This window comes from Phacochoerus africanus, chromosome 9 (assembly GCF_016906955.1).
Source record: "Phacochoerus africanus isolate WHEZ1 chromosome 9, ROS_Pafr_v1, whole genome shotgun sequence".
Lineage (NCBI taxonomy): Eukaryota > Metazoa > Chordata > Mammalia > Artiodactyla > Suidae > Phacochoerus > Phacochoerus africanus.
The window spans coordinates 53750283-53777250 of record NC_062552.1 but is presented as its reverse complement, the minus strand read 5'-3'; the positions used below and the strand labels follow the sequence as shown (position 1 = coordinate 53777250).

The 26968-nt window shown below is 49.3% G+C and overlaps 1 protein-coding gene and 1 pseudogene across 1 annotated transcript in view; one reads left to right on the top strand and one right to left on the bottom strand.

Moving 5' to 3' along the window:
• Positions 1-7136: 7136 nt before the first annotated feature.
• SLC28A1 (solute carrier family 28 member 1) overlaps positions 7137-26968 on the top strand; it is a 44789-nt gene continuing 24957 nt past the window's right edge. Inside the window, exons 1-8 of the mRNA XM_047795799.1 lie at positions 7137-7232; positions 8168-8253; positions 9054-9056; positions 9795-9886; positions 14434-14617; positions 20469-20610; positions 21244-21357; positions 23674-23751. Of these exons, the coding sequence (XP_047651755.1) occupies positions 7137-7232; positions 8168-8253; positions 9054-9056; positions 9795-9886; positions 14434-14617; positions 20469-20610; positions 21244-21357; positions 23674-23751 (795 nt within the window). The remainder of the gene's footprint in view (positions 7233-8167; positions 8254-9053; positions 9057-9794; positions 9887-14433; positions 14618-20468; positions 20611-21243; positions 21358-23673; positions 23752-26968) is intronic.
• LOC125135562 (ubiquitin-40S ribosomal protein S27a-like) lies at positions 16785-19003 on the bottom strand (annotated as a pseudogene).

Here is a 26968-nt window from a genome sequence, read left to right as displayed (position 1 = left end):
CCTGCTGAGCCACAGCGGGAACTCCCTGGGCTCTTTTGTAACAGGGCAAAACATATGTTCTCAGAGCAGTTGGAGTCAAGTTATTTAGGTTATGTGGCTGTAAGCCCAGTAAATCTGCCCCTGCAGAATTTAGGCTGGGTCTTACTCAGGAAGTTTCTCAGAGATACGGTTTCCCTGATTTCATGGAGTCTGACCAGCGAATACAATTCACAGCCATTAGGTCTAAGTGTGGGCCCAGACTTCACCCTGCCCGCCGAGCAGCAGGTGAGGAGGAAACGGGGTGGATGCACCTTAAACATCAACTCAGATCTTCCGTATGCAAACACACTGTCCATGGTTCTACCTTCAGCTGTTCAGCTTCTCAATAGTTGCTCTGTTTATGGAGTTGGCTCCTCCATCACATACCCCTCCGTGGAGGACAGATGTCCCTGGGAAAGGATGACCTGTACTTACCTCACTGGGTTATCACGAGGATTAACTGAGATAGTTCAGGTAAAGCTCTTAGCACTGCCTGGCACTTGCCAGCCTCTCAGCTGGTGCCATTGCTGTCACCGTCTTCTGGAACCACAGTTTATCTCTGGGCCCACCCACCTGCTGCTCTTTTACTCCAGGCTGGGAGACCCTGGGGTTTTTCCCTTCCTTCAAGGTGGGGTGGCTAATAAAGACCTCTCCCTCCATGCCTGAAAATCATCTTTCTAGCTCTCGTCCCATGGGAAACAGTCAGCACCAGCCCCTGACTCACAAGCTGGCCCGTGTTCAGCTCCTGTGGTGGGTCAGGTTCTCCACAAACCTCCATGTCATGGAACCGCAGGGAGTTGGACATAACCTTGGGAATGGTGAAACTGGCTTCTGTAGCAGAGTGGAATGGAAGGCAGCATTTCAAAGTGGGTCATGATATGTACCTGGCAGGCCTGCACAGGAAGAACTGTTGATACCAATCAGAACGTAAAATGGCATTCTACAGCACTTTTTTTTTTTTTTTTTTTTTGTCTTTTCAGGGCCACTCCCGTGGCATATGGAAGTCCCCAGGCTAGGGGTTGAATCAGAACTGCAGCTGCCAGCCTACACCACAGCCACAGCATTTCCAGATCCAAGCCAATCTGTGACCCACACCACAACTCACGACAATGCTGGATACTTAGCCCACTGAGTGCGTCCTCACGGATCTTAGATTCATTTCCACTGCCACAACAGGAACTCCCCTATGGCCTGATATTGTTGGTGGAATTCCATGGGGTGGAGGGAAGCAGGATATGCCTGGAAAGTTTCAGTGTCTAGATGTGACACTCAGAAGTGTCCACTTTTGTTCTTCCTAACAATTGTTTTGAACTTGTGACGCCCAGTTTGCCAGCACCTTTCCTTTCCTAGGACAATTCTGATCTGTGGTAGATTCATTTTACTGGCTCCTCCCAGGAGGCCTACAGTCCTTCCCATGGACCTTCTGTAAAAATGTCTGGCTTTGCTCCAAGGCTCATTAGTGCCACATCAGACCACTTCCCTGCCAGGGAAAGAGGACAGAACAATCAAGGAACCATTTTTGCCTATGTAATTAACCCGCTTGGCAGCTGGGACTCAGCATCAGGCTCTGGACCAACAAAGCAATGGATATTAGAAATAAGAGCCCCCCGGCCGCTGCCCTTGGCTGGCAGGAAATGGGTGCCTTGAAAAGGAGGATATACCCTTTCATATAAAACCTACAAAAGGGAGTTCCCGTTGTGGCGCAGTGGTTAACGAATCCGACTAGGAACCATGAGGTTGCGGGTTCGGTCCCTGCCCTTGCTCAGTGGGTTAACGATCCGGCATTGCCGTGAGCTGTGGTGTAGGTTGCAGACGCGGCTCGGATCCCGCGTTGCTGTGGCTCTGGCATAGGCCGGTGGCTACAGCTCCGATTGGACCCCTAGCCTGGGAACCTCCATATGCCGTGGGAGCGGCCCAAGAAATAGCAACAACAACAAAAACAACAACAACAACAAAAAAGACAAAAGACAAAAAAAAAATAAAATAAAAAAAAAATAAAACCTACAAAAGCCAGCGATGTCATCTTTGAGTCCAACAGGATAATATGAATTAAGGCCTACATTGGTGGAACATCTTAACCTGGTTCAAACTGAAAAAGGAAACATCTCAAACTCTTAGTATATGAAAAGCTAATATGAGGTGGAAGGCAAGAGGGATAGAAGGTAAAACATCAGCAACAGGGGAAATACACTTCACAGACTAGCAGCCAGTTAACTATTTGGGAAGAGTGATCTGTTAGCTGCTTGGGGATAATTTCCCCACGGGTGGCCGTGAGCCCTCATGGGTGTGGGACCAGGTGTCCTTACTTTACTGGCCTTTTACTGTTGTGCCGAGAGATGAGCCCCAGATCCATTCTTTCATCTTATGTTAGATAGAGGCCATTTGGGCCCATCTGATCCCAATGACTAGAAAGTCAAGGGGTGGACTGTATCAGGAGATGTTGGGACAGTCATGGCAAGTAAGCTGGGCAGGAGTTTGGCCTTTTGGTTATTTGTAGTATTCTCTTCCCCTGGGAACCCCTGGAAGAGCTATATAGGTGCTGGAAGAGCACTGTGTTCTAAGTCTTGAGAGGGCCCTTTCCCATGGAAAGTGTGTAAGAGTTACAAGTAGTCAGTGTAAACATCTAAGAGAATTCTTCTGTTTTTGTATTTTGCTATCTGTCATCAGAATTTGTACATGCTTTCTAGCTTAGAATAGTTCTACTCGGACTCTAGGAAGCTCATCTTCCAACACCCCCAGGGGGAAAAGGAACATTGTACTAGATGTCCTTTCTGCCAACAGCTCAGGATTAAGAAAGAGAGAAGCAGGCTTAGGAAAGAGGAATGCTTGTGGAACTTGATCAGAGAGGAGCCTCTCTTTTTTGGCCACTACTTGGACTCATGAATCAATGTGATTAAAGAGACCTCATCTACAAAGAGCCAAGAAGTGAGAGTGGGCAAAATTGTGAGAAGAAAATAAAGGGAATGGAGTTCCTGTTGTGGCTCAGGACACATGAACCTGACTAGTATCCATGAGGACACAGGTTCAATCCCTGGCCTCACTCAGTGTATTAAGGATCTGGTGTTGCCATGAGCTGTGGCATAGGTCACAGACATGGCTTAAATCCCTTGTTGTTGCGGCTTGGCATAGGCTGACAGCTGCAGCTCTGATTTAACCCCTAGCCTGGGAACGTCCATATGCTGTGGATGTGGCCCTGAAAAGACAAAAAAAAAAAAAAAAAAAGAGAGAGAGAGAGAAAGGGAAAGAAAATAAAGGGATTTTTGACCATCTCTGATGAGGTCTGATATAATATGATAGATCTGATATTACATGTGACATCAGATATGTTACATATGATATTATAATATCCTCAGCATTATATCAGAACCAAGCAAGGAGAATGGATTCCCTCCCACTCTGACCAAGAATTCCCCTGAAACAGGAGTGGCCCCAGAGCACTGAAGCCAGAAACAGTAAGGGGTTGCCTCTGAGGAATGGGCTGGGGTGGGAGAGGTGGAGACTCTCCTCACTATAAATCCTTCTAAACTTCTGTTTTGATTGGAAGGGAAATCACACATATATAGTCCTTGCCTTCCTCTGCCTGGACCCTGTGACCCAGCCCTGGCTCAGTCCCAGGGCTCACTCTGCCACCCCAGTGATATCATCTCCTCAGGAAACAGGTCAAAGGGGGGGTCAAGTGCACAGTGAGGTCCCACAGCTGGATGGGGCCAGGACCCCTGAGGTTGACCAGCTCTTGTTCCTTCTCTGGGGTTTATCCCAACCCACCCAGCCTCCCAACCACCCAGGTGTGGCTCTCAGCCCAATTCCACCCAAAGGAGCATCTGGCTTCTGGGGGCTGGGATCACTGTTGGCTGCCCCTCCTTGATGGCAGGAGCAGGGGAGCAGCACAGAGTCTCCCAGCCTGGAGGAGGAGAGCAGAGTGTCAGGATAGTCCTGTGATGGGACCTGTGACAGCGATGACACTGGCCAGCCTGATGATGGTGCTAGCCTCTGCCAAGCACCTCACCTGCATGAGCTCATGTTATCCCCATCAATATTTATTTATGAGGTAGGTACTGTTGCTCACCCCCACCGCTTTACAGATGAGGAAACAAGTTAACTTAGAGAACCAGCGCTGAATCTGGACATTGGGGCTATAAGCTCAGGTTCATTCCAAGACACATAGCCTATTAAATCCTGATCTTAGAAGTCAGGGTGCATGAAGATGTCAAGGCTCTACGGGGCAATGTAGGGAATGTTTTGAAACAAGTTTGGCTGCTATTGGATGGGTTGTGCCTCCTGGCTTCTCTCTGGGCACCAGGAGAAACCAAGAGAGAAGGGGAGAGGAGAGGAGGTAGGAGGAAGGGGGGAGGGGAGAGAAGAGGGGGCAGGAAAAGGAGAGGGGAGGGAGGAAGAGGTTAGAAGGGTGCAGAGGCAGAGAAGCCGTTACCATCCCTTCTGCTGTTATGAGGTCCGCCGGCCAGGGCAGCTGCAAGCCCATCCCTGTGGAGGCTGCCCAGGGTGGCAGGTGTCCTGCTTAGGATAAACCAGATGACACCACAGATCTTTAGTTTCTAATCAGGGCATCACGTGAGTCCCCAACAGGGTGAGTGAGGCATGGTGTGGATCTCCACCCAGAAAAGCAAATTGTAATCAATCTGGTGTAGTGCGAGCCTCTTTTGTAAAATGAGTAACATAAATGGGTATTTGCTTATGAAAAAAGTCTGGAGAAAAATTCCACAAGCTCAATGGTGGTCATCTCCAGAGGGCTTAGATTAGAGGGATTTTTAACATCCTGTGTTTTGTATATTCCTTTCTTTCTTTTTTTTCGGGGGGGGGTCTTTGGGGGGCCACACTTGTGGCATATGGAGGTTCCCAGGCTAGGGGTCAAAGTGGAGCTGTAGCTGCTGGCCTACACCGCAGCCACAGCAACACAGGATCTTTAACCCACTGAGCAAGGCCAGGGATCAAACCTGTGTCCTGGTGGATGCTAGTCAGATTCGTTTTCACTGAGCCACGACAGGAATGCCATATTTCTATAATGCTTACATGTTTAATGATGCATGTGCAATGCTTTGGTAATCAGAATGCCAACAACTGCTTTTAAACAGAAGAGGTGCCCTTGCGCTTCATCCATCATGGTCCCCAAACTTCCAAAACAACCAGCCTCTGCTGGTAACTCCGCCCCCGGGTACCAGGAAGTGTTTATGCATTGTAGGGGGTTTTGTCCTGACTGCGTATGATTAATTATTAAAGAGATGTCAATCCTGTCAGATAAGTTTAATGTTTAGTTTGAGGATTGAAACCTGAAAGGGTTTGTCCCTTGACTTTGCACACTGTTGCTTAGGGGTCAGTTTAAAAAAAAAATGGAAAAGGGGTGCTAACTGTGATTTTTGCTCTGAAACACTTTTACTATTTGTGGTACCACACTGCTTTCCTTATCTTCAAGCTCAGGAAAATAGGCTGCTGTTATAATTCACGGTCCAATAAGAAAAGGGAGACTTGGTAAGACGTAAAATGAATGATAAAATACACAATTCAAAAAGCTGAATAGCACTGATGGCAGGTGGAAAAGGAGGCCCCAGGAGGAGATATGGGGAGGAAGCAAATAATAAAAGAGGGCTTACTGGACGAGGTGAGCCTCTTTGGAAGCAGGAAAGAGAGAAGGGTGTCTCAGATGAAGATAATAGATTCTGTGACTAAGCAGGAACTCCACGGGTCAGGCTCCAGCGAGGCCAGGGATTGAACCCCACTGTAGTAGAGTGGGGCCTCTTTTCCCTGAGAGAGGCTGGGGTCCCCGCCCCAGCCATGGCCCTGGGTTATGGAGAGGATGCTGGACAGAGCCGTGCGAGAGGCCCAGCCTACTCAAACACTGGACTCTGCCCAGGAATTTGCACTGAAATGAGAAGACAGGCCAAAGTTCAAGCAGGTTGGATCTGATCTGTCCCTGTGGAAACACTCCCTTCCGTCTGTCCGTGAGAGGGACTTGTTGACCACGAATGCGTGAGTAGGAAGAGGAGCCTACTGCTCTCTGTGCAGCTGTGTGTCTGTGTTTGTGTGTGAGCAGGGGTGGCTGGACTTCCCCAGGCTCTGCTGTGTGTGCACTTCGCTGTGTGTCTCTGCTCATGCGTGCACCTGTGCTCGCCCCTGTGCATGTACATGTCCTCTAGCATTTGCAGAGGGTTGGTTGCTCCTTGAGGGGAAGAAAAAGAGAGGGGACAGGAGTGGAGAGAGATAGGGTCTTAGTTAGGGCTCTTATTTAGCCTTCTAAACTGAGCTTCAGCCAGAAAGAAAAAAAAAAAGAGAGAGAGAGAGAGAGAGACTTTATTGGCTCTTGTTTGGTTTTTGTTTGTTTTTGTCTTTTTGTCTTTTTAGGGCTTTAGGGATGCCCCCGTGGCATATGGAGGTTCCCAGTCTTGACATCCAATTGGAGCTATAGCTGCCAGCCTACACCACAGCCACAGCAATGCCAGATCTGAGCTGCATCTGCAAGCTATACCACAGCTCATGGCAATGTTGGCTCCTTAACCCACTGAGCGAGGCCAGGGATTGAACCCGCAACCTCATGGATGCTAGTCAGATTCATTTCCACTGAGCCATGATGGGAACTCCTAGATTGGCTCTTGCAATTGAAAAGTTGAGGGACAGGACTGGTTTCAGGTATGGTTGGATCCAGGGACTGGAACGATATCTTCAGGATTTGTCTCTCCATCTTTCAGAGAAGGGAGAGTGTAATACAATAAAATGATCACTTAATGGCAATGATTTTAACCTGTTGTGGGGAGTGATGAAAGCTAGGTCCTGTCTTCAGGAAAATGCCTGTGTCAGATACATAGACATGATGTACATAATTCCTTCCTTTGCTTCCCTGTGAAATGGAAGGCATTTGCCTTGGTTCTGCTTGGCCTCTCAGGTTCAGAAGTAAGTGCAAGAAGAGGGGCCTTCCTCTGTTGCTAGGGCCTCTGGCCTCCTGAGAGTTGCCCCCTAGGGTGGTAGAGGTTGTGTCAGGCTGCTGCTCCTCCCCCACAGCCCCCTCCCTCCCATGCTCCTCCCCTTACCCAGCCCCTCATTGGGTCCTGCCTGGCTTCCCCTTTCAGCCTTGGACCCTGACTCTGTCTTTCAGCTGGAAGGTCTGGCACATGGAGGACAATACACCGAGACAGAGAGACCCCATCTCTCTCACATCAGTGGCCAATGGTTTGGAGAACATGGGGGCCGAGCTGCTGGAAAGCCTGGTCTGTCCCCTCCCCCCACCCTGGTTTGGCCCCTTGACGGGAGGGGCCTTTGTTCACATCTTCCTCCCACTCCCACCTTCTCCGCATCTCTTTGCTGCGACACTTAGCAACCCTGCAGCATGTTGAGCCCGCTCATTCCACTCGCGAAACCTCTGTTGCACACCTACCGTGTGTTAGCATAGCCTGCCTTCATCCGAAAGGTGAGAGGACTCAACCAGAGAGTGACATTTGAGCTGTGAGCTAAGGACAAGGAGAAACCACGTGATGGAGTTAGGGGACCTTGGGGAAGTCTCTGCCTCTGAGGAGCAGGCACTCATGTGCTTGCTCTGGAATGGCCATGTCAAGGCCCACCACCCCGAAATTTGGAGCTCGTATGGCACCTTCTTCCCTCCCAACCTCCCCTCAACATGTGTCCCTGCCTTGTGCAGACCCTGAGCTGCCTGTGGACAGGCTATGTCCAGCACAGAGCGCAGCACCCAGGAGGTACTCAGTGTGTTTTGGAATAGAATTAAGTCGCCCTCTGTGGAGTTCCCATTGTAGTGCAGTGAAAACGAATCCGACTAGGAACCATGAGGTTGCAGGTTCGATTCCTGGCCTCCCTCAGTGGGTTAAGTATCTGGTGTTGCTGTGAGCTGTGGTGTAGGTCGAAGACGTGGCTCAGATCCTGTGTGGCTGTGGCTGTGGTGTAGGCTGGCAGCTGTAGCTCCGATTTGACCCCTAGCCTGGGAACCTCCATATGCTGAGAGTGCAGCCCTAAAAATAAAAGAAAAAAGTTGCCCTCTGGTTCCTTCCTGTGCCCAGCCCCACCCCAGCCCACTCCTGAGGTGACCATGAGCACACTGGTGGCAGCCTGGGTCTCTCCACACTCTAGGCCCCCAGATGTAGTTCTCACTTGAGGTGAGAGGCACACTCTGGTCCATATCTGGTGGCTTTAGGAGGAAGGCCGGACCCCTGGCAGCGACTCAAGCCCAGCGGAAGTGGGAGGCAGCTGGAGCAATGCTGGCCCAGAGCCCTTGGGACGGTACGTGGGCTCCAGGACGGTGGGCTGGGCTGGGAAAGAGGTCCCTGTGGGGAGCAGGGATGGGGACCCTGGCTGCCTGACAGGGAAGGAGCTCTCTAAACCTTTATTGATGAAAGGAGTAAACGTATTTTAGCCAAGTGGGTTCCACTGGCCTCTGCCTCAGAGGTGAGCCCTGCCAGCGGCTCCTGATCTGCTTTGAAGCAGCCAGAGTGAAATCCCATTGGGACCTCTGATTTATACCATGGGCCACTCTGGTTGAAGGTGGAGGGGGCCCTGACTCAGCCTGGTCCCTTCTTCACTCCCCATCTGCCATCTGCCCCATTTAGTCGCTGGTGCACCTCAGGGAAACTTGAGGCTGAGTTTGAAAATCCTGAGACTGGGCTGGGCCCCTCATTTCACGTGGGGAGGCTGAGGCCCAGAGAGGGAGAGAGGCAGGCCCAGGCTGGGTACACAGGCCACACAGGCAGCAAGTTCAAGCCTAGAGCTCAGCCTCCCAATGCCTAGGCCCACTGAGGGATGGTCCTCATTGGCCAGCTCCTGAGCTGAGGGGAGCACAGGGTGAGGGTCTTCCATTGGTCTGCTTTGGTGGGGAGATGAGGGACGAACACCTCACCTGGGAGGCGGGTGATAGCTTCGGCAAAACAAAGAGCGTGAATGAGGACAGACCCCTGGCTGTGACTCAAGCCCTGCAGAAGGGGGGGCAGCTGGAACAAGGCTGTTCAGGTACCAGCCTTTCCTCCAGATTCAGATAAGGGACCAAGTGACCAGGCAAGAATTGGCACTTGCACTGGGTCTGGGAGGTGGTGGGGATATGTGATGGGGGCCAGTGGGCTGTTCACACTTCCTCTCACTGGGAGGAGCCGTTGACTCAGAGGATGAGGTCCCAAGGGTGTAAATGCAGAGCCGGGAGCCTCCCCACCTTGCTCCACAGACAGGTGGAGATGAGACAGGGCAGGGGAGGCAGCCGCCGTGGTTTGTGCCTTTCTGTGCATTGATTAGCTTCTTGCTTATGGTCTCAGTTCACTCCTTCCTGAGCCCGGAAGCAGGATCATCATTGAGATCAGAATGCTGCTCCAGGCTGAGGCACAGATGGTACAGACAGAGGCTGGAGGAGAGGATGGCCTGAGCCACTTCTTAGTTTGCTCTGGATTAGGGTTGCCTTTCGGCCCCGTGGGACGTCAAGACCAGTGCCTGGCTCACTCCATGTTGCCTTTTTTTTTTTTTTTTTTTTTCTTTTAGGGCTGTACCCACAGCATATGAAGGTTCCCAGGCTAGGGGTGGAATCAGACCTATAGCTGCTGGCCTATGCCATAGCCATAGCAACGCCGGATCCTTAACCCACTGAGCAAGGCCAGGGATTGAACCTGCATCCCCATGGATGCTAGTCGGATTCGTTAATGGCTGAGCCACAACGGGAGCTCCCATGTTGAGATATTATAGGGGATATACCTGAGTGGCTTCTACCTGGAGGTGTTGGGGATCCCCATGGGGGTGGGTATCGGTGGGGGGGCACTTGTTGACCCTGCTGGCCTTCTCCCCAGGAGGAGCCGGCAGCCAGCGCTGAGAGTGAGACGCTTCTGCAGGGAGCACACACAGCTGTTTCGATGGATCTACACAGGCCTGCTCTGTACTGGTGAATGGGGGCCCAGCCCCTCCTGCCCTAGCCTGCCCAGCCCCCACCAGCCAGGTTTCAGCCACCATGTCTCAAGGCAGGTTCATTCACTTACCCAATAACTCAACAAAGGTTTGTTAAGCTCCAGCTCAGGGCCAGCTCTCATTCCAGAAGCTGGGACATCTGCATTAAGCAGATGGTAGCAAGAGGGGAACAAATATTCCTACATAATGCAGACAGCCATCTGGGAGCGCCAAGGAAGGCTGTGAAAGTGATCAGGGAGGACTTCCAGGAAGAGGTAACATTTGAGTTTCACAGACTGAGCAGGAGTTAGCCAGGTAGAGGGACAGGGCAGTAGGAGTGAGAAGGCACACCTGCAGAGGAACACCTGAGCAAAGGTGAAAACATGCAGCATGTGGTCAGGCAGCTGATAAACTGTCTAGCGTGGCCAGAGGGTGAAGTTCTAAACCAGGAGTGCCAAAGCATGAGACTGGAGGAATGAGAAGGGACCTGGTATTGGATGGGGTGGGGGAGACTTGGATTTTACCCTCAGAGAGAGCCATTGAAGGATTTAACAGGGAAGTGTCAGGGTTCACACTGTGGAACCCCAGAAGAGGCAGCAGGAAAGACTGGAGAAGGAGATAGTGGGAAGACCAAGTGGTGAGAGATGCAAGGGAGTAGATTTGAGAAATCCCCGGGGAGCCACATCAGCCAGGCTTGGGAGCCATCAACCCTGCAGGACAAGGGAGGCCCTTGAATCTGGGATGCCTCTGGGTTCTGCCTGGGCCAAGGGGTGGCCAATGCTCTCCCCTAGAGCTAGGGAACAGGGTGGAGGAGGGTGGCTTGGTGGGGAATGGGTGGGGTGAAGTTGTTTTGGACAGTGTGTTGGAAGTACTGCAGCCAGGCATCTGGGAGAAGAGGGGGTTTCCTAGGGCTGCTTGGAGAATGAATTTAGAGGTGGTTCAAATGCAGAAACCCGGGGACCAGCCATCCCGGAGGAGCTGGAGAGGAAGAGGAGCCCTGAAAAGGCATGGAGATGGGGTGGCAACAGGAGACCAGGAGCAGAGTTGGTGCTGCAGGGTCTCAAGAAGGAGGGAAAGATCACCAGCATCTCAAGGGACCGGGGGACAGAGATGGAGCCGTGTCCATGGGATTTAGGGACCAGGAGTCATGGTGACTTAGGGCGGAGGTACAAAAGCTGGACTGGAGAACGGGGAGGAGAGGCAGTGCAGACAGTAAGTCTAGTCAGCTCTTCCGAGAAATTTATTTTTTAATGGGAACTGGGCAGGAATATTAATGGGAGGGTGTGGCAGTGTCAAGGGAGGGTGTGTTTGTGAAGGGAGACGCTCTGAATGTGTTTATGAGCAGGGAATGAGAAGGTGAAGTGGAAGGAGACAGAGATGATGGGTGGAGCAGGGTCCCCTGGGGAGGGGAGGGTCTTCACAGCTGGGGGCTTGGCCCGGCTTGGTGGGTGGGAGCTAGAGAGGGAAGGTGGGTGTGGGGGCCCCCTGTGGGAGAGGCCACGGACATGTGACAGCGGTGGCCCCCCCCAGCTCTTCGTGATGAAATCAAAAGCATGGCCATCTGCTGAGATGGGGCTGGTTGATGGCCCCAGAAGCTTGCTCCTGGAGATGTCAGACAGTGAGGTCCACACTGGCAGGAGCTGAGCAGGGCCTTCTCCATTTTTAATAAGACTCAGATTTGCTTCTCTTAAAGAAACCACTGAATTCCTTCTAGCAGCTAATGGAAATGACCAACTCATCCCATGTCCACTTTTGTCAGGGCTGTCAGAAAGTCAGTCTCAATCATGAAATCATCCCTTACTTTCTGCACGTTTGGGTGATTTTGGTTTCTTCCAGCTTTTGGATATCTTTTTTTTTTTTTTTTGTCTTTTTGTCTTTCGAGGGCCGCACACGTGGCATATGGAGGTTCCCAGGCTAGGGGTCGAATCGGAGCTACAACTGCTGGCCTAAGCCAGAGCCACAGCAACGCCAGATTTGAGCTGCATCTGCGACCTACACCCCAGTTCATGGCAACGCCAGATCCTTAACCCACTCAGTGAGGCCAGGGATCGAACCCAAAACCTCGTGGATCCTAGTCAAATTCATTTCTGCTGTGCGCGATGGGAACGCCAGCTTTTGGATATACTTAGTGCATCATGTCTTCTATGGTGAGGTCCTTCATGTACTTTCTGAAAGCAGGCGTGGTAGAGAAAGGAAGCTCGAGTTCTCAGCACTGTTCTGAAGCATAGTAATGGCTTTATTGCCTCAGGCAGACTTTCTCCATGGCTGCCAACTGACTGACAGAAAGGGCCTCACAGTCCCGATCCCAGAAGCATGTGCCTCTTGCCCCATATTTCTGGCTAAGTCCTTGGAGGTTTTTGATGGACCCAGCTTGAGTCAGGTGCCCACCCCCTGAAGTGAGTCAGGCACTGCTGGACCATGTGGGCTAAGAGTGGGGCAGGGATCCTGTCACCAGTGGGGTCAATGGACCCTAGAAGGATGAAAAATACTTCCTAAGCCACATTTATCCTATTTCCTGCCTGGAGGACTCGTCCAGTCAGCAGCCCCCTCTCCTGCATGACGTGCTCTTCCTCCCTGCATCCCCACCGGCCACAGATAGACCTGGGTTGGACTCCCAGCCCCATTTCCTCCCTGTGTGGGTCATTTACTTCTCGACTCTAATGGGGATCAGCATAGCACCCACTGCGGGGTGACTGTGAGGAGTAACCCTGGCAGTGCTATAAGCGCTGAGCTGGGTGCCCCTCTCCTGCCACCTCCCCCCTCCCACAGCCCTGGGAGTCCCAGGCACTGCCCTGAAAAGCCTCACCTGTGTGCTTCTAAATGACATCCACACAGGCAGGAGTCCTAGCACACAAACGTCTCTGTGAGAGGAAGGTAACTTTATTTTCCGTAACTCAACTTGCTTTCTTTTTTTTTTTTTGCTTTTTGGGATCACATCCAAGGCATATGGAGGTTCCCAGGTTAGGGGCTGAATTGGAGCTGTAGCTGCTGGCCCACACCACAGCCACAGCAACGCAGGATCTGAGTTGTGTCTGCAACCTACACCACAGCTCACGGCAATGCCAGATCCTTAGGCTAGTGAATGAGGCCAGGGATCGAACCCATGCCCTCGTGGATACTAATTGGATTCATTTCGGCTGAGCCACAATGGAAACTCCCTTATTTTCTATTTCAATTTCATCATTCCAAGTGAGTGATAGGAACTGAAAAATTTCTGTCAATTTCTCTGTCAATCCTGAGAATATCGCCATCCTTAGGAGTCCCTGGGGGCGCTTATCCACCGTCAGTCCTCAGGTGTCTACTCACCTGTCCATTTCTCCACTGGTCCTGGGTTCTCTGCCTTTGCAGGTAGCCATGGAGACATGCCCATCTCCATCACGGCCTGTCCTGTCTCCTTCCTCCCTGAGCCACCACAGCGATCCTTTCTGCTGCCCCAGTGCCTGCTCAGATGTGCAGGACCTCAGAAGCTTTCTATGGACCTGCTTACCCACACAATCCCTGCACATTCCTCTCTCTCTGAATTTTTTCTGCCTCCCTAGGGCAGGGCTCCTCTGCTCGAAGTGCCGCAAACACACCTGGGCTTTTGCCACCTCCCCAGGCTCAGAGCCCTTTTCCTTGGGACCCATAGGGATCCTCTGACTAGTTTGGTAGCAGAGGGGGTATAGGTAGAGATTTTACACTTATAACATTTCACCCCATTTTTTTTTTAACCGATGGAAAGTCTGTTAGTCTCTTCCATTTTTCAAGGACCCTGGCTTTTGGAATTCATGAGCCAGGAAGAGCTATTTCCCCTCTACTCTGTGTTATCTTATTCCTTTCTTTTCTTTTAAAAAAATTTTTTTTTGGTCTTTTTAGGGCCAAACATGTAGCACTTGGAAGTTCCCAGGCTAGACGTTGAATCAGAGCTGTAGCTACCAGCCTGTGCCATAGCCACAGCAACTCAGGATCTGAGCCTCACCTGAGACCTACACTATAGCTCAGCAATCCCTGGCCACTAAACAAGGCCAGGGATTGAACCTGCATCCTCATGGATACTAGTCGGGTTAATTACCACTGAGCCACGATGGGGACTCCTTGTATTCCTTTCTTGAGATATAGCATAGACTGACTTAGCTGCTTGAAGGGGAGAAGGGCAAAGTGGGGAAAAGGAAATTTCAGGAAGAAAAATGGTCCTTGATTAATACTCAGAATAGGATCCTGGGCTACCCATCTCTGTCCTCCACAGAACCTAGCATGGCTCTGGGACAGAGAAGGCGCCTCAGTGATGCTTGGCACTTCACGCTGTCTTGCCTCCTCCTTGTACATCTCCCTCACATTTGGTCAGCACTTTATAGTTTGCAAAGCCCTTTCATTACTCTTTCTGTCACTTAACTCCCTAACAACCCTCTGACAATGTAGAGACAGTTCTCATTTCCAGATGAAGAAACCAGGGCTCAGAGAGCTCCTGCTGGAGTAAGGTGGGCCGAAGGTAGGGCTGCAGGGTCCTGCAGATGCCAGTGTCATCATCCATGACCTTTCTCTGTTTCATCCCTCATCTGCTCCCAGCTTTCGCTGCCTTTCTGCTGATTTCCTGCCTCCTGGATTTCCAGAGGGCCCTGGCATTGTTCGTCCTCTTCTGTGTGGTCCTCTTCTTCCTGGCCCACAGCCTGCTGAAGAGGCTGCTGGGGCCAAAGCTGCTGAGGTGTGTCAAGCCTCTGAGGCATCCCTGCCTGAACCTCTGGTTTGAGAGGTAAGTGAGCCTCTGGGCGTGTGTGTAGGGGGCAGGCACATTGACGGAGGGCTACTGAGTCAGCTCTGGGGTCACCACCAGGGCCTGGTGTGGAGAACCTCAGTTCTTGTCCCACCAGAGGGTTCCTGGGCCATGGCAGCACACCTCACTTACTTGCCTCCTGGGAACCCCAGGGCAGGCGTGGCCAGGTGACTTCAGAGGCAACTTTGTGGCATGTTTGTGGCAATTTGCCAGTTCCCCTCTGATTCTCTGCTCCAGTTACGACAGGGGATTATGACACCTGGGGACAGGAATCAACAGCTTCTTAAACCCTGAGATCCCAGCCTGTTTCAGCAGGGAGGGCCTGTATCAGTGCCACCTATCAGATCAACTGGAGTGTTTGTGAGACATACAGCTGCAAGGGACCACCCTGGAGTCTGATTCAGCAGTTTGGATTGGAGTCCAGGAGTCAGTAATGTAGTTCTCCATCAGGGGATTCTGATGTAGCCAGGCATACATATCCCTGGACAAGAGTTTGGGATCCTCTAGTTTTCTTTCCTTTTTTTTTTTTTTAGGGCTGCACCTGAGGCATATGGAGGTTCCCGGGCTAGGGATCAAGTCAGAGCTGTAGCCACCAGCCTGCACCACAGCCACAGATCAGAGCCGAGTTTGTGACCTATACCACAGCTCACGGCAATGCCGGATCCTTAACCCACTGATCGAGGCCAGGAATCAAACCTGCATCCTCATGGATACTAGTCAGGTTCATTTCCACTGGGCCACGATGGGAACTCCCTGGGATCCCCTTGTTTTCAAACTGGGTTCCTTGATGCTCTGGAAACCTTACAGATGCTGTAGGACAGGTGAGGGAGCTTGGAGAAGGGAACATCAGACACCTTGCCTCTCAATCTCCATTTCAATCAGCCAGCTCTATTTTTGTCTGTTTTATGAACAGGTTTGCAAAAAAAATTAGCTGGAAAAAAATAAAAAAGTTTTCTATGACTTAAAAAATGTCTGAAGGCTTGCAATCTATTCCAGTACTCTTTTTTGTTGATGAAGAAACTGATGCTCAGTACTCCCGTCATGGCTTGGCGGTAAACAACCTGACTAGTATCCATGAGGGTGCAGGTTCAATCTGGCCTCATTTGGTGGGTTAAGGATCTGGCATTGCCACAAGGTGTGGTGTAGGTCACAGATGTGGCTTAGATCTGGTGTTATAGTGTGGCTGTGGTGTAGGCCATCAGCTGCAGCTCTGATTCGATGCCTAGCCTGGAACTTCCATATGCCGTGGGTTTGACCCTAAAAAAAATTTGAAAACTTGAAAGAGGGAGTTCCCTGGTGGCCTATCAGGTTGAGGATCTGGCATTGTCACTGCTGTGGCTCTGATTACTGCAGTGGTACAGGTTTGATCCCTGGCTCAGGAACTTCCACATGCCATGGATGTGGAAAACAAACAAACACACTTGTAAGAGTCAAACAGACATCAGTTTTAACAATGGCATAACATTATGTGGGCAAATAGACCTGTAATTGAAGTCTCCAAAGGAGAACGAGGGAAGAGAAAAATACTTGAATAAATCATATCCAAGTAATTCCAAATTTGATGAAAATTATAAGCCCAAAGATCTAAGAAATTCTACAAAGCTATAGCACAAGAAACATGAAGAAGACCACACCAAGGCACATCAGAATCAAATTGCTTTAAGCAATAAAGGGAAAATCTTAACAGCTAGAGAAAAAAAAAGGTATGTTCAGAGGAACAAAGATATGGATGAAGCAGATTTCTTCTCAAAAACAATACAAATGAGAAAACAGTAGAACAGTAAAAAATAAAAACAAAAAGAAAATTGTGTCAATCTAAAGTTCTTTACCAGTGAAATATCCTTCAAAAAGGAGAAATAGGACTTTTTAAGATATACAAAATCTGAAAGAAATTTTTAGATATAAAAAACAGAGATGCACTACAAGAAATGTTAAAGGACAGTCTTCAAACAGAAGGCAAATGATACCTGATGGAAACCTAGATTGACACAAAGGAATGAAGAACACTGGAAGGGCAACTACATAGTACTAGTATCTATCTAAACATAACGACTTATTTTTCTCATTATTTAAACCTATTTAAAATCAACTTATAAAGCAAAAATAGTGACAATTTATTGTGGAGTTTATATGTAGAAGTAAACAATCACAGCGCAAAGGCTGGGACAGAAGAAATTAAATTATACTGCTTTAAGGTTTTTACACTGCATGTGAAGTGGTATAATATCACTTCAAGGTAGATTGTGATAAGGTAAAGATGTACACTATAAATGCTAAAGCATCCCTCAAATAACCTAGCAAAGAATTATAGCAACAAGTTTTTAGAAAAAGAGGTAAAGAGAGTTCTCACTGTGGCTCAGGAGTGGATACCCAACTAGTATCCATGAGGATATGGGTTTGATCCCTGACCCCACTCAGTGGGTTAAGGATCTGGTGTTGCTGCAGGCATCAGCATAGGTTGAAGGTGTGGCTCGGATCTGGTGTAACCATGGCTGTGGTCTAGGCCTGCAGCTACAGCTCCAATTTGACACCTCGCCTGGGAATTTCTGTATGCCACAGGTACAGCTATAAAAAGACCAAAAAAACAAAAACAAAAACAAAAAAAAGGAAAAGAGATAAAAGAAGAATACTTTGGAAATAGTCAATCTGGAATTCTCAGGTGGCACAGCAGGTTAAGGATCCAGTGTTGTCACTGTTGTGGCTCAGGTCACTGCTATGGCACGGGTTCAATCCCTGGCCCCAGGATTTCTGCATGCCATGGGCATAGTCAAAAAAAAGTCAGTCTGAAAAAAGGTAGAAAAATAGGAAAAGGGGAACAAAGATGGAACAAATAGAAAATGAATAGCAAGATGGTAGATGTAATGACTCCCCATATCAGTAACCATAGTAAATATATTGACCAATAAGCCTCATGACCAAAGATGTAAAAATTAACAAAATTTTATTTAAAAAATTTTATTACAGTTGATTTACAGTGTTCTGTCAATTTCTGCTATACAGCAGAATGACCCAGTCATACATATACAGACACTCTTTTTCTCACATTATCTTCTATCATGTTCTATCAGAAGTCATTGGATACAGTTTCCTGTGCTACACAGCAGGACCTCACTGTTTATCCCACTTATTCTGATTGTAATAGTTTGCATCTGTTAACTCCAAACTCCTAGTCCCTCCCACTCCCTCCCCCTTCCCCTCCCCCTCAGCAACCACAAGCCTGCTCTCCATGTCTGTGAGACTATTTCTGTTCTATAGATATATTCATCTATGCCATATCTTAGATTCTACAAATAAGTGACATCATATGGTACCTATCTTTCTCTTTCTGACTTACTTCACTTAGCATGAGAATCTTTAATTCCATCCATGTCTCTGCAAATGGCATTATTTCTTTCTTTTTTATGGCTGAGTAGTATTCCATTGTGTATACATACCACATCTTCTTAATCCATTCATCTGTTGACAGACATTTAGGTTGTTTCCACGTATTGACTATGTAAATAATGCTGCAATGAACATCGGTGTGCATGTATCTTTTTGAATGAAAGTTTTGTCCAAATATGTACCTAGGAGTTGGATTTCTGGATCATACGGAAGTTCTATATTTAGTTTTCTGAGGAACCTCCATACTGTTTTCCATAGTGGTTGGGTTTATCCCTGTAATCCAAAGTTGGATTAACCTTAAAAAAATCAATGTCATGCCTCATATTAACAAACTGAAAAGAAAAATGACGTGATCATGCCTATGGACTCAAAAAAAGTATTTGACAAAATTCAACACCCATGGATGATAAAAATTCTGAGCAAACTAGAAATAGAAGGGAATTTTCCTCAATCTGATAAAGGCCACATTTTTTTGTTGTTATTTCATTAGCTCATGTCTTTTATTAACCAATATACAATTACTTGTCTCTGGCTTGTTAAAACAATAGCTCAGGCAACATTTGCCACAATAATGTCTGTCAAAGCGGCTGGCCATAAAACTCCAGCAGCACATTCATCTGAAGGGCACTCCTGACAACGACTGATTTTGCTGTTCTCATCCACCTTATAGTATTTCAGGACAGCCAGCTTAACATTTCTCTTATGCTTTTCTCTTATTTTTGGGAGTGGTGTAAGACTTCTTCTTCCTTTTCTTAGCACCACCACGAAGTCTCAATACAAGATGAAGAGTGGACACCTTTTGAGTGTCGTAGTCAAAGTAGGTCCATCTTCCAGTTGCTTGTCAGCAAAGGTCAGTCTTTGCTGGTCAGGCGGAATTCCTATCTTATCCTGGATCTTAGCCTTTACATTTTCTAATGTATCTGAGGGTTCGACTTCGAGAGTGATGGTCTTGCCTGTCAGGGTCTTCACAAATATATGCATCTTGGTGGCGGTTCCACCGCAGATGGTGGATCTGAAAAGAAAGGCCACATTTATTCAACGTTGAACTGGAGGTTATAGCTTGTGCAATTGGGTAGGAAAAAGAAATAAAAGGCACTTAGATTAGAAAGGAAGAAGGAAACCTTCTTATACACAAACAACATGATTGTCTACATAGAAAATCCTATGGAACCTACAAAGAGCTCATACAACTAATAAATGAGTTTAGAAAGGTTGAAGGGTACAAACGAAACTTTTGAAAAACAGTAGTGTTTCTATATGCTAACAACAAGCAATCAGAAATTAAAATTACTTTTATCATTTCGAATAGCGTAAAACATACAAAATACTGAAGGATAAATCTGACTAAAGGAAAACTATAAAAATTGCTGCTGAGAGAAATTAAAGATTTAAACAGAGTGAGAGTTCCCCTTGTGGCTCAGAGGTAGCAAACCTGACTAGTACCCATGAGGATGTGTGTTCCATCCCTGACCCCGACTCAGTGGGTTAAGGATCCAGCATTGCTGTGGGCTGTGGTGTAGGTCACAGATGTGGCTTGGATGTGGCATTGCTCTGGCTGTGGCGTAGGCTGGCAGCTGTAGCTCTGATTCAACCCCTGGTCTAGGAACTTCCATATGCGGTGGGTGCGGCCCTAAAAAGAAAAAAAAAAAAAAAAGAGCTAGTGAGAGAATAGACTTGCTGTCAAAGTGGCTGGGTTAAAATTGCAGCTTTGCTATTTTCTAGGTGTGTGGCCATGGGCAAATCACTTAACCGTCTCTATTTCTTCATATCTAAGATGGGGGTGGTAGCTGTAGGTCTCTCAGCACCTGGCATAGTTCCTGGCACATAATAGGTACTTGATGAACCTAAGCTGTCATGAGTGGTACCCAGTGAGTTGAAGACTGGGTTGGGACTAGACTTTAAACACCCAGTGCCCAGACCTGGGCTCTTGAGCAAACCCCAGCCCCAAGGAGGGAGGTGTTACTGGGAAAGTTGCATCTAGCCCTTGGTCTCAAGTGCTCAGCTCTGCATCCCAGACTGACATTAATGCTTCTGGGCCTTTTGGGAGCAGAGCCTGTAGCCCCAAGTGCTGATTCCTAGGTCGCACAGGCCCCACCTGACCCTTGCCAGATCAGAGGCTGAGCTGAGCTGAGCATCACTGCAGCTGTGAAAATTCCTGCCTCTTATGGAGCTATGTGCTTAGCCATATGCTAATCCGAGTACATACATCCTCTGATTTAATCCTCTCAGCAACCTTGAGAAATGGTGGGGTATGGTGGGGTGTGGTCTTTGTCTTCAATTTCCCAATGAGGAAACTAGGCTCAGAGAGGCTAGGTGCTCTGTCTGAGGTCACATAGCACTCTCTCTCCTCCCACCAGCCCAGAGTAACCTTTCCCTGGGGTCCTGGGTGTTATCATGTGGGGTGAAGGAGATGCTGACAGTGACGGCTTTCTGCCTCTCCCTGCAGGGGTCTAGCCCTTGCTGCTTTCCTGGGCCTGGTCCTGTGGCTGGTTCTGGACACTGCTCAGCGGCCTGAGCAGCTAGTGTCCTTTGGAGGAATCTGCGTGTTCATCCTCCTCCTCTTTGCTGGCTCAAAGCATCACCGTGCAGTGAGTGTTCAGAGTGGGCTTCAGCCCCTTCTCTTTCTGATATCAGATCCCCTGATATCAAGACCCCTCCCTGTTTCACAGTGTTGTTAACACCTACCCCCAGGTGCCAGCCAAGCCTCCCAGAGATCCTGAGGCACACCTGGGTTTAGAGTTCACTGCTAAGGAATTATTAAATGTTGAACAGTAGCAGCAGCCCTTAGGAGTCCAGCTGTCTCCTGGAGGGAGGGGATGCATTGAAGGAGTGGGGTCGGGGTGGCTGGGAGCCCTGGCTTTGTAGGAGGGATGGGGGGAGGGTCCTGACAGACAGAGGTTGCACTGAAGTCAGACACTGAGGCCACAACTCCAGCAAGGATGACCCAGCACTGAGAGCCATGCTTGCTCAAGGCCTCAGCTAGGCCTTGTCCCCACCCCTGCCTGCTAACCAGTCCCACTGCTGCCAAAGGGTGGCCTATTGTAAACTCCATGGGGGGATGTGATGATTGGCAACAGACCCAAAGCTCTGGCTGGGTCCAGCCCTCATCCTACAGACTAGCCAAGCCCCCCAGCCTGCCGTGGCCTCTGCCCTTACCCACCTTCTTCCCCGTGGTGCTCTCAAGGATCTGAGCTCACCAGGACCTTTCTATTGGATGACAGGTGTCTTGGCGGGCTGTATCCTGGGGTCTTGGACTACAGTTTGCACTTGGACTCTTTGTCATCAGAACAGAGCCAGGATTTATTGCATTTCAGTGGCTGGGCGACCAGATCCAGGTGTGTACATGGGGCACAGCTGCCCAGGGCGTCGTGGGTTCCCAGGGGATGGAGAAGCCTCTCTGTTGAAGGGAGGTGTGCAGTGAGGCATAGAGAGAGAGACTGTGACCAGGATGATGGGTGTGTTCTGGGGCCCCAGACCAGGTGGGCAGTTGGGGGTTGGGCAGTGAAGCTGCTACTTTCCTCAGGCCTGGTATCACCTGCCCAGATGGAGCAGTCCTTTCAGAGGCTGGGCCTGATGTGGAAGAGAATCTCAAAACAGGAAGGTTCTTAGGGTAGCTGGACACAAGGCTTGTGGCTCTCGGCAGTCGTCAGTGAAGGGACTTATAATAGTTATAAGTGCTTTAAAAATTGCAAATGACTTACTTTGCGTATGTGTTTTTAAAAATAATGTTCAGGAATTCCCACTGTGGCTCAGCAGTAGCAAACCTGACTAGTATCCATGAGGACACGTGTTCGATCCCTGGCCTCGCCCGGTGGGTTAAGGATCTGGTGTTGCCGTGAGCTGAGTTGTAGGTCGCAAACTTGGCTTGGATCCTGTGTTGCTGTGGTTGTGGCCAGCAGCTGTAGTTCTGATTTGACCCCTAGCCTTGGAACCTCCATGTGCCGCAGGTGTGGCCCTAAATAAATAAATTACTTAAATAATATTCAGTTTATTGAAGTTATACTTTTTAAATTCCTTTTCTATTGTGGTAAATAACATAACACATAACATTTACCTTTTTAGGAGTTCCCATCATCGCTCAGTGGTTAACAAATCCGACTAGGAACCATGAGGTTGCGGGTTCGACTCTTGGCCCAGTTGGATCCCACTGAGCAAGGGCTCAGTGGGTTAATGATCCAGCGTTGCGGTGAGCTGTGGTGTAGGTTGCAGACGTGGCTTGGATCTGATGTTGCTGTGGCTGCGGTGTAGGCTGGCAGCTACAGCTCTGATTAGACCCCTAGCCTGGGAACCTCCATATGCTGCGGGTGTGGCCCTAAAAAGGACCAAAAAAAAAAAACTTTACCTTTTTAGCTTTTTTTTTTTTTCATTTTAATCACTTCTGTGTGTCATTAAGCTCCTTCACATCATTGGACAGCCATCATGATTTATTTTTTAAAATATAAATTGTCAAGACACAAGGTTAGTCCTATACTCACTCCTCTCTCGCCGTCTCCAATCTCTATGTGCTCTCTGCAGGAAGCGGGTGGGTTATGGCAGGGAAATCCCACGTGTCTGGGCTCTGTTTCCAGCCACGACAGTGGTATCCCTGGGTGCTGTGCAGGAAAAGACAGGTGCTGTTCTCATCATGTGCCCATTTTATAGATGGAAGCACTGAGGATAACAGAAGTGACTTGTCCCTGCAGTCACAGTTCTGGTCCTAAATATAGGTCTCATAGATGTGTAGCTGGATCGGAACACTAGGGCCAGGGCCTGGGATGGAGACAGGATGGGTCAAGAGGGGCAGGCACAGAGGGCACCACCTGTGACTACATTGTCTCTTTTTTTTTTCCTTTTGGCCACCGCAGGGCACATGGAGTTCCTGTGTCAGGGTTCAGATCTAAGCCGCAGCTGCAGCAACGCTGGATCCTTAACCCACTGTGCTGGGCCAGGGATTAAACCTGCAACCCAGCACTCCCAAGATGCCACTGATCCCGTTGCACGAGAGCAGGAGCTCTTCCCATTGTCTTTTCTTTATTGTTCTTGTCCTAATTACTTTCATCTCAGAGTAGTTCTTTTTCTCTCTCTCTCTTTTTTTTTTCTTCGCATTTTTAGGGCTTCACCTGCAGCATCTGAATGTCCCCAGGCTAGGGGGTCAAATTGGAGCTGCAGCTGCTAGCCTACACCACAGCCATAGCCATGCAGGATCTGAGCCGCGTCTGTAACCTATGCCACAGCTCAAGGCAACGCCAGATCCTTAACCCACTGAGCGAGGCCAGGAATCGAACCTTCATCCTCATGGATACAAGTCAGATTCATTTCTGCTGAGCCATGATGGGAGCTCCCAGAGTATTTCTTTACAATTTACTGAAAAGGCGTTTCTTCTGGAGGATGTCCTCAGAAAAAACATGTGCCCGTGAATGTGACTTTAAGGATACAAGTAGCGCCCCAGTCCCTGTAAGGCCCAGGGCCTGGGGGCTATTCCTGGGGCCATCCCCACCTGGGCTTGAAGAAGGCCTGCAGCCTCTGTGTCCCCCTGTCCCCCGGGCTCCTGGGAAGCCACAGAGCAGTCAGGGCTCCTCCAGCTCCCCGAAACCTGGTTCTCCGGCTGCTGTTTCCTCTTTCCTCCCTTCCCAGCCTCACTCCAGGTTTTTTTCTTCTTTTTTTCCTTTCAGATCTTCCTGAGCTACACTGAGGCCGGCTCCAGCTTCGTGTTTGGGGAAGCTCTCATCAAGGATGTCTTTGCTTTTCAGGTCAGCTTGACTCTTGGCCCACAGAGCCTTTAGCAGCCTCTGCCCAGTGCCCACAGCTAATTGGAGTTTGAGCCAGATTCAGGCAGGGTGGGGTGGGGAGGGGAGGGGTGGGGACTCCTACAGGCAGAGCAGGTGCTGGAAGCTAATGAGGCTTAAGCCTAGGGGTCCTGAGAGAGGCTCCAGCAATGTGCTCACCTGCTAGTATGTTTTCAGTATATTCTGTAAAATTTGCAAAAGTAAGTTATATCTGTATTTTTTTCCTAAAAAATGAACCCCCAAACCATAGAATTGCTAGGAGGCTGAGGACAAGAAGAGGCTGAGGACATGCTACTGTGACTTTAGCCCCTGACAGGAATCCATGCAAAGAGCAGTTTCCAGGAACTCTGAGGCCCAGATAACCCTCCCAGGGTGCTCTTCCTTCAAGGCCCCTCCCAGGCCACCTCTGCCAGGAATCCTGCCCTTATTAGTCCAGCTGTAACTGTAACTCCCTCTTCTGGACCCTCTTACAGTCTTACCCTTACAGTCCCCTCTCCCTCTCTCCCCCCTTCCAACAAAAATGTATTGTATGCCTTCGGTATTGCAAAATATTATAGGGGACATTGAGATAAAGGCTCAGAGAACTTACCAAGTGGGGGTAGAGCCACGGTCCTAGTTTACAACAGGGCAGCCTATGCTGTGTATGTAATAGTGTGACTGCTTCTCTGTTTCGGAATGGAGCTGTGGTTGTATTTCTTCTTTCTCCAAAGCACCCAGGCGCCAACTGTAGTAAGATTTCTAGCACAGCTCCTCTGCCTGCTTCAAACCACAATTGTCTATGGACCCTGAGGCTGCTACAGGCTTAAGGTCAACTTCCAAATGCCAGGTGGAGAGAGAGAGAAAAAGAAACCTGGACTCTGCTCACCCATTAGCTGGCCCCAGTTTTCCACCCTGTTGCCATAGCACCGCAGATGGGAATTTGTGCCACCTACTCCAGTATGTCCTGGACCACTGTCACCATGGGGCCACTGTGTAGAATCCCATGTGTATGTTCTAGAGAGTTCTGCTTTTTGCCATTATTCAGCCATTGTTCCCAGAGCCTTCCCACTGTGCTGGGGCTGTTGAGCCCCAGAGGCTTCCAGCCCAGCCATGGGCTTGGTCATGGATTTGTGGGCCGGTGTTGAGCCAGGTCATGAGTCCAGACACCTCCAGCCCACCCCTAATCGTGAGTCGTGGTCAGGTCCCCTGGGAGCCCCAGCATCTGTTTGCACCAGCAACTCTCTGGGAAATGTCCACTTTATCCAAAGGATTCTAATAATGTCAGCTCTAGGAGAAAAGGGGTAGGGGGACTGGGTTCCTGTCCTCTGAGGGCAAATTCGTCCATCACACTTCTCTGAGACCACTTCCATGTAGGGAGAGAATTGGAAGGGGCAGCCTCTGTCAGCGCCCTCCAAAGGTCCCCAAACACCATTCCTGCTGGGCAGAGGAGGGGAGGGGCTGCTCCCTTCACATCTGCTTTTCCAAGTAGGGGCTACCTAAGGTTTCAGGGAAGAGCAGTGAAGTCCTGCTCCAGGGCAACTTCTTATGGCCACCAGACAGAGACATAGCAGTGGTGGCTTCTCACCCTTTACAAGACAAACATCCAACACTCTGCAATTGGACCTCCCCAGGCAGCCAGGTTCGAGGATAACTGGCACAAAAGAAAGAGCCTGGGGAGTCCTTTTAGGGAGAGATTGTTTCAACTAGGGACATGAAGATGCCTCTTGAGGAGGTGGCATTTGATGTGGAGCCTCAGGGCAGGAAAAAATGGGACACACAGAGATAGGCCGGAAGAAGAAGGCCTGAACAAAAGCGTGGAGGTGAGAAAGCGGGCAAGGGTGCAGGGCACTGGTCAGTTCAACAGGCATTTAAGCTATCTGAAGGAAGGACGTGTTCAGGGATAAACTGCAAGTCTGGTGGGGCTGTATTTTGAAGAGTCTTAAATGCCAGGCTGACACTCCTGGATTTTGTCTCCATCAAATAAGGGGCCTTGAAGATTTTTGAGCAGGGAGGGACTTGATTGGAGCTTTGGCACTGTTAGCGTGTCAATAGTAGGTGGGAAGGCTCCTTGGAATAGGGGACCAGTGAGGAGGCTGCCTCCCATCCAAGTGGTGACTCAGGGACCAGCAGACGGCCACAGACCAGGAGAGAGGTCACCATGGGAAATGAAGTGGGGGAGGGAGACAGCTGAGAAACCAGCTGTATGAAGCTTTTCATGGAGCTCCATGTATTGCAGCTGTGTTTGCATTTAGCTATTTGAGGGCAAAGCCTGGGTTTTACTCATTCTAGTGTCCCCTGACTCTGAGCCCTTCAAAGCCCTGCCCGGTGCCTGGAGCACTGCTTTTTGCCAAATGAATGGAGTGAATAAATATTGGTTCTCCTGTGCATGTGGGAAGCCCCTCTGCCTACCAGGAAGGCCTGGCTCTGTGAGCCCTTGGCTGTGGGTTGGGCTCCCATACAGCCAGCCTCTCTCCCTGGCTGGGCCACCATTCCCATGACTGTGTGCTCCTGAGCGGCTTGTCCTTTGGCCCAAGACCAGGGCTGAGCTCTTCTTGCTCCAAACCTCCCCAGCAGAGGCCAGAGCTTCCCAACCCACTAGAGCCAAAAGCTACCCACAGGCTTAGCAGTAAGATCCAGGGCCCCCGGAAACCATTGTATCCCCTGCTGACCTGAGATCCTGGTGGAACAGAGAAGAAAAACTTAGGGAGAAGGAAGTCATAATAACAGCTGCTATTTAAGGAGCAAGGACTATGTGCCAGGCACTTACTTCATCTTCACAACAGCCCTATGGGGAAAATACTGTCATTATCCCCCTCCCTTTTTAAAAACTGAAATATAGTTGATTTAGAATGTGTTAATTTCTGCTGTAGCAGAGCGATTTGAAGGTGTATGTGTGTGTGTGTATACACACACACTCTCTTTTTAAAAATATTCTTTGCCATTATGGTTTATCATAGTCCTGAGGTAGGGAGTTCTCATTGTGGCTCAGAGATAATGAACCCAACTAGTATCCATGAGGATGCGGGTTTGATCCCTGGCCTCACTCAGTGGGTTAAAGATCTGGTGTTGCCATGAGCTGTGGTGTAGATCCCAGACACAGCTTGGATCTGATGTTGCTGTGGCTGTGGTGTAGGCTGGCCCCTGCAGTTCTGATTAGACTCCTAGCCTGGGAACCTCCATATGCAGCACATGCAGCCCTAAA